The following is a 12,571-nucleotide window of genomic DNA, read 5'->3' on the forward strand; positions in this document are numbered from 1 at the left end:
CTAAACGCAAACCGGATGGAATAGCATGCCGCTGCAAGATACTGTGGTAGCCATGCTGGTTCAGTATGCCTTCAATATTGAATAAATCCCCAACAGTGTCACCAGCAAAGCACCCCCACACCATCACACCTCCTCCTCCATGCTTCACGGTGGGAACCAGGCATGTAGAGTCCATCCGTTCACCTTTTCTGCGTCGCACAAAGACACGGTGGTTGGAACCAAAGATCTCAAATTTGGACTCATCAGACCAAAGCACAGATTTCCACTGGTCTAATGTCCATTCCTTGTGTTCTTTAGCCCAAACAAGTCTCTTCTGCTTGTTGCCTGTCCTTAGCAGTGGTTTCCTAGCAGCTATTTTACTATGAAGGCCTGCTGCACAAAGTCTTCTCTTAACAGTTGTTGTAGAGATGTGTCTGCTGCTAGAACTCTGTGTGGCATTGACCTGGTCTCTAATCTGAGCTGCTGTTAACCTGGGATTTCTGAGGCTGGTGACTCGGATAAACTTATCCTCAGAAGCAGAGGTGACTCTTGGTCTTCCTTTCCTGGGGCGGTCCTCATGTGAGCCAATTTCTTTGTAGCACTTGATGGTTTTTGCAACTGCACTTGGGGACACATTCAAAGTTTGCCCAATTTTTCGGACTGACTGACCTTCATTTCTTAAAGTAATGATGGCCACTCATTTTTCTTTACTTAGCTTCTTTTTTCTTGCCATAATACAAATTCTAACAGTCTATTCAGTAGGACTATCAGCTGTGTATCCACCTGACTTCTACACAACACAACTGATGGTCCCAACCCCATTTATAAGGCAAGAAATCCCACTTATTAAACCTGACAGGGCACACCTGTGAAGAGAAAACCATTTCCGGTGACTACCTCTTGAAGATCATCAAGAGAATGGCAAGAGTGGGCAAAGCAGTCATCAAAGCAAAAGGTGGCTCCTTTGAAGAACCTAGAATATAAGACATATTCTCAGTTGTTTCACATTTTTTGTTAAGTATATAATCCCACATGTGTTAATTCATAGTTTTGATGCCTTCAGTGTGAATGTACAATTTTCAAAGTCATGAAAATACAGAAAAATCTTTAAATGAGAAGGTGTGTCCAAACTTTTGGTCTGTACTGTATATCTGTATATCAATAACCGTTCCCTACATGTTATATTAAACAATAACCATGTGGACTTTAGGCATCTATGCACTTGCACTTTGTCATCTATACAAGGTTGCTTAAAGCCGCATATCTATACCTTTTTGTCTGATACATTGTTATCTCTTGACTATTCTACTTGGCTTTGGTATTTAGGGTTTTCTATAGATCTATGCATTGTTGCACTTTATTTTTGAGTTCTAAATATATTTATGGACACTCATATTTATCTTTATTTCCATTAATTTGAATTTATTACTTTTACTTTGTATCATCATTGTACCCAATTTTGCCAGATACCTGTATGTATCGATATTTATCTCTAAATACTGTCACTTGGAATTGCGTCCGCTTTTCTATTTAGTTCTTTTTCCTACCCTTCTATTTTTAATATTCTTTATCAATAAAGTTATATTTTAGTATTTACACCTATCATGGATTCATTTTTGTCGGCTTTTCTTTTGAATTTTTCCTTTAGCGAAGAGTAGTGCAACATAAAAAACTTACCTGCACATTCCATTTTCTCAAAGAAACGTCCCTCGTAGACAGTTGAGCAGTTATTCATCAAATGAATATTGCCCCACTTCAAATGGAACACTTTGCTGAATCCTAGGGAAAATCAAGCCATCAGTTAGCAATACTATAGTATAGAGATGAACTCCTGTACTGTAGCTCCTGCCGTCTATCATGTGACTGTGCTCCCTGTAAAACTTCATATCATTTGAGCTGGGTGATGCCCATATTGAAGTGTAAAAGTCTTTTGGGTTTCCCTAAACTTATATTAGCAGCATTACTACTAGGTAGTTTACAGCAGAGATTTAAAACAATATATATAGTCAAGTAACCAAGTAACCCATAGTTCCCCTCTTATTGTATGCATTTACCTTCTGCACGTCCCCATCCAGATACTGTACAAGATTCCCCTGGCATGAATTGATATGGTGACCAAGGCACACAAGCAGCTACAAGGTTATTGTCAACTTGCATACATGCTGGTTTGTTGTATATGTTTATAACCTCCAGCAGAGCAATATCATTTTCATATGTGTTAGGGTTGTAGAGTTCATGGACTTTTACACTTTTCACTGGGAAGGAATCAATGTCGTCGTCATAAGCCAAGCGATCCAGAAGCTCAACCATTATACGGTATTTTTGGGCCTGGTCTGCCCTGTAATCATAGAAGATAAGTTTTATTGCAAATAATCAATTACATATTAAGAAAAACTAAACATCTATGGAGCATTTTCCCTAAAATAACAAAATATACATATGTTTTGTTAACTCACTGAACTACTCTCTTTAAAAGGAACTTGATAGCTGATACATGCTGCCCAATCCACAGACAGCATACTTTAATAGCCGCTGGGACTGAGCCGCAAGGGAGACTAGTCAAACAGGCTGGTCCCCAGTGACTTCTCCCAGTCCGGTCTCCTTTATTGAAAGGTTTCTTCCTATATATGCATGCAGGGAGAGACCTGTCACTCAAGAGGAGTGGCCAAAGCAAAGCTGCCGAGGACCCACCTGTCTGACTAATCTACATCTCCAGGCAGCCATAATTATATACACTGCTCAAAAAAATAAAGGGAACACTTAAACGACAGAATATAACTCCAAGTAAATCAAACTTCTGTGAAATCAAACTGTCCACTTAGGAAGCAACACTGATTGACAATGAATTTCACATGCTGTTGTGCAAATGGAATAGACAATAGATGAAATTATTGGCAATTATCAAGACACACTCAATAAAGGAGTGGTTCTGCAGGTGGGGACCACAGACCACATCCCAATGCTTTCTGGCTGATGTTTTGCTCACTTTTGAATGTTGGTTGTGCTTTCACACTCGTGGTAGCATGAGACGAACTCTACAACTCAATGCGAGCTGTGGCAAGAAGGTTTGCTGTGTCTGTCAGCGTAGTGTCCAGAGGCTGGAGGCGCTACCAGGAGACAGGCCAGTACACCAGGAGACATGGAGGGGGCCGTAGGAGGGCAACAACCCAGCAGCAGAACCACTACCTCTGCCTTTGTTTAAGGAGGAACAGGAGGAGCACTGCCAGAGCCCTGCATAATGACCTCCAGCAGGCCACAAATGTGCATGTGTCTGCACAAACGGTTAGAAACCGACTCCATGAGGGCGGTATGAGGGCCTAATGTCCACAGATGGGGGTTGTGCTCACAGCCCAACACCATGCAGGATGCTTGCCATTTGCCACAGAACACCAGGATTGGCAAAGTCGCTACTGGCGCTCTGTGCTCTTCACAGATGAAAGCAGGTTCACACTGAGCACATGTGACAGACGTGACAGAGTCTGGAGACGCCGTGGAGAGCGATCTGCTGCCTGCTACATCCTTCAGCATGACCAGTTTGGCAGTGGGTCAGTAATGGTGTGGGGTGGCATTTCTTTGGAGGGCCGCACAGCCCTCCATGTGCTCGCCAGAGGTAGCCTGACTGCCATTAGGTACCGAGATGAGTTCCTCAGACCCCTTGTGAGACTATATGCTGGTGTGGTGGGCCCTGGGTTCCTCCTAATGCAGGACAATGCCAGACCTCATGTGGCTGGAGTGTGTCAGCAGTTCCTGCAAGATGAAGGCATTGAAGCTATGGACTGGCCCGCCCATTCCCTAGACCTGAATCCGATTGAGCACATTTGGGATATCATGTCTCGCTCCATCCACCAACGTCACATTGCACCACAGACTGTCCAGGAGTTAGCAGATGCTTTAGTCCAGATCTGGGAGGAGATCCCACAGGAGACCATCCACAACCTCATCAGGAGCATGCCCAGGTGTTGTAGGGAGGTCATACAGGCACGTGGAGGCCACACACAATACTGAGCCTCATTTTGACTTGTTTTAAGGACATTACATCAAAGTTGGATCAGCCTGTAGTGTGTTTTTCCACTTTAATTTTGGGGGTGATTCCAAATCCAGGCCTCCATTGGTTACTAAATTTGATTTCCATTGTTGATTTTTGTGTGATTTTGTTGTCAGCACATTCAACTTTTTACTGAACAAAGTATTCAATGAGAATATTTCATTCATTCAGATCTAGAATGTGTCATTTGAGTGTTCCCTTTATTTTTTTGAGCAGTGTAATTTAACTATGTCTGAAAGGAAACGGGATACAGAGCTATAAAAATGGAGCTTTTACATAGAAATTTGGACACACTTTAATGAAATGTAAGGAAAACCCTGTACCTGACGCAGTGAGCAGCTGTCAATACCCAGCAGCCACCAATATAAATTCCTCCACAGTTGATCTTTGTGCCATCTTTTATGGCCACTTGCCATGGAAATTGATTCTGAAATAAGAAAGAAAATCAATGCCACATATTAGTTTTAAGTAACTTGCTTGCAGAGATAAGGCCAATGTTGAGAGACCAATAAATTAAATTTTCCTCTACACTTTACAGATAAGTAAAACCATAGCTGCTGATATAACCAGAATTTTTTTTACATCTCTACATTCAAAAGCCAAGCATTCACTGGAGTTCTCCAAAGCTTCCTTGGCTAATAGGGAAATGTCATGAAAATGATGAGTAGCAAGTTATTTTCCTGCTAAATATGTCAATAAAATCCATGAATGACCATTTTAAGGGTAGTCAACATTTAAAGTTATCACTTATGCAAAGGACCAGTGCAACTTACGTAACGGCGGCCGTCCAACAGCTGAGCCTCCTACTGATCATAAGAATGGACTCCGAAATACCCAATTGTAATGGTGTGGTGCATGAACACCACCCCACCAGTTATTGGCAGTGGTACTGCCAGAGAAAAGGTTATACAGAGCTCATGAATATGGAGGACTACATGGCAGCAGGTTTACTAGTCCTCTAGAAGTAATATTCTGTTGATAAAACAGTGATTTTATCAAAACGGTAGCAAGCAGCCCAGTAAGTTATACATAGCTGGAATCAGGGTCTCTGTCACTACATTATGCTGCTCTCATGTTAGTCGGCAAAATCTTGAGACAGATTTCCTTTTAAGGGGCTTATGTAAGTGTGTTCGTGGGTTATGCAGTGTCATGTAAAGCATTTTACCTTATCTGCTTTTTGACCTCCGATGATTCTTTTTACTCTTGTGTGCTCTTGTTTAGGAAGCCCACAATGGAGTTTTGGAATGCTATCCTTTATAAGTTTTCTCTCTTTTTAGATAAAAGGTAAATATTAACAATTGTAATGAATCATGTCATGGTCATGTCAGAAATCACGTGCCTAAACAATTACATACCTGTAAAACAACATACATAGGTGGTACTCATCTTCCCCGGGTCCGGGGCCAGATTGCAAAAACACAGCATAATAAATGGTTGATTTGACTAAAGAGAAACCATTCTGTATATAAATTTTATGACATAAGTCAATGTAGCTATATAAATTGCTGTGCAATACGTTAATAAGCAACAATGTAGTCTTTAACAGTGGCGTCAAATGAGCATGAATAACAACAATTGCCCATGTTTCCTCCTCTCTCCCATCAAGGAGAATTATAGTGATTGTAGCGGAAATAATAGGAGAGAATATAGTAGTAGTAGACGATCTTGTCCTTGTGGTCCATGGCTTTGTGTCTCCATGTCGTCCAAATATGCTTTATCATTATCCAAAAAGTTTTTAGACTGATTAAAAAGGTTTCAGGACCACCAAAACATTACCATGAACAGAAGATTAAGTTACTTCTAAACACACACAGTATATTAATAAATTGAAATATCTAAGAATTCTATGTGTTTTCTTACCCGCTTCAATGTCGTAGGGCACTGCATTGCTTCCCTCTGCATAACAAGAGAGATTCCTTAGCGTATAAAATATCAGAATATACAGGTGCATCTCACTAAATTAGAATATCATCAAAAAGTTAATTGATTTCAGTTCTTAAATACAAAAAGTGAAACTCATATATTATATAGAGTCATTACAAACAGAGTGATCTATTTCAAACGTTTATTTCTGTTAATGTTGATGATTATGGATTACAACCAATGAAAAGACAAAAGTCATTAACTCAGTAAATTAGAATAATTAACAATAAACACCTGCAAAGGCTTCTTAAGCGTTTAAAAAGGTCTCTTAGTCTGTTTCAGTAGGCTCCACAATCATGGGGAAGACTGCTGACTTGACAGATGTCCAGAAGGCAGTCATTGACACAAGTAAATGCAAAGTCAAAAGGAGGGAAATAGAGCTGGAATGATAGAGGCTTCAGATCTATCACAGTCTTTCATTCTCATATGTACATCCAATTCAAATGTTGATTTCTCAGAGAAAGGGAATGGCCTTAAGAAAGTATTGTTTGACTTTGAAAGAGCTACATGCTCATATAAATAGTAGGGGATGAAATCCTGCTGTCAGATTCCCTTTATTAAGAATAATCTTTTTCACAGATTTCCCTTGCCTTTGAGAGATAAACTGCGCTCCTTTATATAGACAAGCTTGAAGATGTACGTCACCCTAAAGTCTGTGGGATACAGTTAGATCCAAATAACTTATTCTAAAGCCAAGCAGATAGCTTTATTCAAGTACCTGCTGCTGCTGAAACCCTTGTGGAGAACAATTACTAAACCATACAAAAATTCTGCAACAGACGTATGGTTAATGCAAGCAAGTGGGAATTTACAGAACTCTGTTCACATGTAGTAAGAGATACCCACATGTATCTGTGGGCAATGTACAAAAATAACCCTATCTGTTTCACATTCATCTCTCTATGTGTAAGAATAAAGAAGCAAAATGGCTGAAAGAAGTCCGACTATTGTAACTGTCACTGATTCTCAGAAATTAATTACTGCAGGGGCTTTAAACCCCATTAATGTAATGTTATGACATATCATAGTATGGGAAAGAGAAACATGCAAAATAAAATTTATAATAAAGCTTGGGCCTCCTGTGACATATGGCTCTCCTCTCTCGCTGAACGTGTAAGTGCACACATGTACCCATTTTCACCATGTAAACTGAATGTATAGTTACCATCATCAACACTGGTTACAGGATTTTCTGATTTAGCTTGTGGACGTTGTGAAGTATCTAAAGGCAAATAATAGACATTAAAGTACATCGAAAAGCGTAAATAAAAGTCACATTGAACACTGAAGGTATATTTTGTATTATCATTGCATCGAAATATGAAGTTCTTTTTAGGCCTATTTCAGATGTACGAGAAACATGGTCCAAGTATGGACCTCGAGGCACGGACTAACCACGGGTTTTGACTTGAACTTGACAGCCACAAAGGTATATTTGAGTTTGAACCAGAGACCTGTGGTCAGTCTGTACATGACGGTACATGGACCATGTTTCACAGACATCTGAATTCGGCCTTAGAGCTCATTCAGATGTCCGTATTGAAGTACGGACCGCGATGCACTGATTGACTACAGGTCTCCTTATCACGGACGTCTACCTGTGGCCTTGAAGCTCATTAAGGTGTCCATGTATTACTGAGTACAGTCCGTGATGCATACATTGGCCATGGGTCTCCTGATTTGAACTTGAAAGCCTCACAGACATATACAATATGAGTTTGTAGCGTTTGAGTCGGAGACCCGCAGCCAGTCTGTACATGGACTGTGTTTCACTAACATCTGAATGTGACCTTCGAGCTCATTAAGATGTCATGTATCACTGAGTACAGACCGTGATGCACAGACTGGCCACAGGTCTCCTGATCTGAAGTTGTAAGCCTATATTGTTATGTCAAATTTCCAGTCCGTGCATAGCTGTCCGTATTCAGATCATGATAGATGGATGTCTGAATTCAACCTTAGTGGTATAATTAATAGTGGTATAATTTATAAAATAAAATACATCAAAAAATGCTGGAACAATACAACATATGAACATAGCCTTAAGACTCATCAGATGTCCGTTTTTTGCATATAAGTTCTATCCATGTTTTTCACTGATATAACTTAGTATAGTATAAGCGGCTGTTCATGTGTCCGATTGAAACTCGGATAACTCTCTGATAAAAATCTAATTAAACCTCTGGACAAAATCACTGATGAAACAAGGACTACTTTTCTCGTACGTGAAAAAAAGGACATCTGAACGAGCGTTACATTACTATTAGGCCACGGCCCCACTATCAGTATTTGGTCAGTATTCGGTCAGTATTTTATCTCAGGAGTGGGAGCCAAAACCAGGTGAGGAACAATCAGAGAAAAGGTATAATAGAAACAAGTCACCAATTCTGCATTTATCACCCACTCCTGGTTTTGGCTCCCACTCCTGAGAAAAAATACTAACTGAATACTGATAGTGGGGCCGTGGCCTTAACCTCCTTATGCAATGCCTAAACACACTGTATTTTTCTGTTCCACAGTGGGCAATAACAGGAAAAATCTGTCTGGAGACACTTTTATTTTGATGTGTTACAGCAACAAGAAAAGTTTTAAGCTCCTTAGTGTTACTGAAGGAGTGGTGTCAGGTAGGCCACAGAAATGAAACATTGAAAAAGTAAATGCTAGCCTGATGATTGCAGTGGCTTTGTTTTCTTTGCTACTTTAAACCATGTTAGTGATCACTGTGGTTAGCAAGTATGATCTGGCGCAATATTATGTACCTGATGAAGACAATAGCTTATACACTTCTTGCATTTGGCAGCAGTATGAGTTGTCATATTGAGTAACTTAGTGGTATGCTATGCTTCACTTTTTAAATATAACAGTGAAAATGAATGTTATTTATATAGTTTTGTAACACACTGATCTGCAGTGAAGGAAGATTTTCCTTTGTTACAATAAAAGCTGTAATTTCCTGCTGTAATTTTTCACTATACTCTAACAGGTATGTCTGAATTAAAACTACAATTCCAAAACAATTGGGGCGTTGTGCAAGATGTAAAAAAAAACAAGAATGCAATGATTTGGAAATCTCTTATAGCCATATTTTATTCTCAATAGAAAACAGATGGGAATTGGAAGGTTAGACATTTTTACATTTTATTTTTTAAAAAATCATTAAAAATTAAAAAAAAAGATGGTAGCAACACATCTCAAAAAGTTGTGACAGAAAAGGCTGGAAAAGTAAGTGGTACTATGGAAAATCTGCTAGAGGATCAATTTTTCAAGTCAATGACTGTGTATAAAAAGAGCATCTAACAGTGGCAGAGTCTTTCAGAAGCAGAGATGGTCAGAGTGTTACACGCACGCTGCTAGGTTCAAATAGGGTGAGACGAGTTTCTTGAATTCTTTGGAATCCCGGGGGAACTGTCACTCAGGGCAACCATAGGCTGCAGCTTCTCTCAGGCACACAATAGATTCAATTGCTGACCAGACACATCTGACAAGAGTCTTTTTCAACAGTTTAACAGTGGAATTTAATCTGAAGCACGGCCAGTGCAATTCAGGGATATTACAGCAACATTCTTCATTGCAGTACAGTCTGAGTTTCTTGAGCAACCGGCTCCAGTAACAATACAGTAGTTTCTTCACAAGGCACAGTATTACAGTCTCTTCAGTAGCATAATTCAGCACAGATTAAATCTCTTAGCAGCACACTTCTATCCATACACAACCACAGGCTTTTCTTTCACATGGACACAATAGTACACAGCATTCTTTATCCTGCATGGAGATGAAGGGAGGAAGGGTTTGATGAGGGAGATGATCCCTGTGACACAATTCCTTCCAACCCTTATCTTCCTGCCCGATAATGCTCTGCACTGTTAGTCCAGGGAGTTTATCTGACCTGTGTTTAGTTTCTCTCCTGATCTGAATCCTGTTCAGTTGCCTTCTGTCAGATTCAGATAACACACCATCTTTCTCTTCAGCTTCAGCTAGACTACAATAAAAAGTTCCCCACAATCCCCCTGGGACTCTGCTATAATACTCCCTGTCTCCTGTGACTGTGTTAACCCCTCTAGTTGCTGGATGCTTCTGAAGCACAACATTTCCTGTCTCCTGTACTTGTGTTATTTGTAACAGTTGCTGGATGCTTTGGAAGCAACAGCACTACTTCTGCATGTCACACTCTTCCCTCCTTTTAGAATGTCGTCCTCAACATTCATCTTAATTGGTCAATCTGACCAATTCTGAGACAGTGGTGAAAGCTTAGTAACTATATATATAAATTTGTCATTGTCAAATTGGTATAAAATTTATAAACATTGATAACAACCTATTCTTATGACCTTTTTCTTGTAGTACTCCTGTAAGAAATAAACAAATAACACAATTAAAACAATCAGCATCTCTTCCCCTGGAGCTTTTCATACGTCTTCAACCAGCTTTCTCTCTCACTAGGCCAAAACAAGTCTTTCCACCAGGTAACATAGTCCATACTGTCTCTCGGTAGTGAATACCACTCAAGTCGACAATCCTTGGCACTTGACTCAGTTCACCAAGTGTCTCATACATCAACATCACGGGCCTCCTCACTTCTCGAGTCGACATTCTCCTGGTGGGTTGTTCCTCAGATACCACGGGTTCTTTAGTCACAGGAGTTTCTTCTGCCGCACTCATTTCCCGTGCTTCCTCAGATGCTCTTGGAGCTGCCTCTGTAAGTTCCTGTACTTCTCCTGAATTGCCTGTTTCCGCATGGTCTGGTAATTCCGCTCCTCCTGAGTGTCGATCGGTCTCTTCAGTGCCCATTGTTCGATCATCAGATCTGAATTGGACTTCATCTGTACTCCTTAGTACAAACTCTGGAGCCTCGGGACTTAGTTCACTCTCTTGAGGCTGGTACATCCCTCTCCTTGCCGGTTCGAGAAATACAATGGTGTGCTTCTCCTCCTCGGAACTTTCAAGGTCACTATCCACCTCCGGAGCTTCAGTCTGTGGTGGTCCCTTAGTCGATCTTGGTCGATGTCGGTCTGCTTCTGGGAAGTCTTGTTGTGGTGGAAGATAATCACAGGGTAGTAATAAATTCCGATGGACTATTCTGGTTTTCTTGTCCCCTCTTTCCAATCGGATTTCATACACTGGACTGTCATCGGCTTTCCTCTTTATGACCACATACACCTTGTCTTCCCAGTACGAACAAAGTTTTCCTCTACCACCTTTCTCCCGTACGTTCTTGACTAGCACCCGGCTTCCCGGTGCCAATTCTGCTCCATAACATTTTCGATCATAGTACTACTTATTCTTGCTCTGTCCTTGCATAACCACTTTGGACGCTATGTTGTATGCCTCTGCCATCCGTTCCTTCCATTTCCTAACATACTCCGGATACGTTCTGTAAGTCTCTGACACCGGAGTATCGAACATGATGTCGATTGGCAGTCTTGGCGATCGTCCATACAATAGGAAGAAGGGTGAGTAACCCGTTGCATCTCACTTTGTACAGTTATAGGCATGTACCACTGTTGACAGAGACGTCTTCCAGTCTTTCTTCTCGTCAGCTGTTAAAGTGCGCAACATCGAAAATAATGTCCAGTTAAAACGTTCCAGATAACACACCACCTTTCTCTTCAGCTTCAGCCAGACTACAATAATAAGTTCCCCACAATCACTTCTGCTAAAACACTCCTTGTCTCCTGTGACTGTGTTAACCCTTCTAGTTGCTGGATGCTTCTGAAGCACAACACTTCCTGTCTCCTGTGCTTGTGTTATTTGTAACAGTTGCTGGATGCTTTGGAAGCAACAGCACTACTTCTGCATGTCACAATAATCCGTGAATTGTGTCTAAAAATTGTGAGACAATTTCAGAAAAATGTTCATATGTAGAATTGTAAAGACTTTAAATATCCCACTATCTACAGTACATAATATCATAACAAGATTCAGAGATTGTGGACAAATCCTAGTACACAAGGGACAAGGCTGACACACAATATTGGAATATCTACTGCCGTCTTCTTTGGACCAAAGTTCAGTTAAAATGGACTAAAGCAAAATGGAAAATTGTTCTGTGTCTGAATCAAAATTTTTATGAAAACCACGAATGTTGTGTCCTGCGGACTCAAGAGGAGAGGGATCATCTAGCTGGTTATCAGCGCATAGTTCAAAAGCCTGTATCTCTGACTAATGTCTATGATATGGGCAGCTTACACATCTTGAAGGCCATTATCAATGCTAAGCATTATATAGAGGTTTTAGAAGAACATATGCTCCTATCCAGACAATGTCTATTGTAAGGAAGGCCTTGCATATTTCAGGAAGATAATGCTAAACCACATACTGCATACATCTTTGCAGAAGAAGAGTTTGGGTGATGAACTGTCTGCCTGCAGTTCACACCTTTCACTAATAGAAAACATTTGGTGCATTATGAAATGAAAAATCCAATAAAGAAGACACTGAACGGTTGAGCAGCTGGAGTCTTACTGTAACTTGGCGCGGGGCAGTACTCGTCTTTCAAGTCCCGGCACGCTACATGAAGATGGGGGTCCTGGCTTGGTGTGTGGGCTTCGTTTATGGGGGCGCTACACCCTTGCAAGCCGCATAATGCTGGTGACTTTGGCTGGCCAGAGATGGATGTTGAACAAC

General features: G+C 40.7%; 1 protein-coding gene across 1 annotated transcript in view; it reads right to left on the reverse strand.

The window, feature by feature from the left end:
• CFI (complement factor I) overlaps positions 1-12,571 on the reverse strand; it is a 90,734-nt gene that overhangs the window by 33,829 nt on the left and 44,334 nt on the right. The window contains exons 7-12 of the mRNA XM_073640760.1: positions 7,113-7,169; positions 5,885-5,920; positions 5,190-5,293; positions 4,348-4,451; positions 2,034-2,317; positions 1,657-1,758 (exon numbers count right to left, since the gene is read on the reverse strand). Coding sequence (XP_073496861.1) covers positions 1,657-1,758; positions 2,034-2,317; positions 4,348-4,451; positions 5,190-5,293; positions 5,885-5,920; positions 7,113-7,169 — 687 coding nt within the window. The remainder of the gene's footprint in view (positions 1-1,656; positions 1,759-2,033; positions 2,318-4,347; positions 4,452-5,189; positions 5,294-5,884; positions 5,921-7,112; positions 7,170-12,571) is intronic.

Source organism: Phyllobates terribilis, unplaced genomic scaffold (genome assembly GCF_046119375.1).
Source record: "Phyllobates terribilis strain yellow unplaced genomic scaffold, ASM4611937v1 Scaffold_1__5_contigs__length_1240528914, whole genome shotgun sequence".
Lineage (NCBI taxonomy): Eukaryota > Metazoa > Chordata > Amphibia > Anura > Dendrobatidae > Phyllobates > Phyllobates terribilis.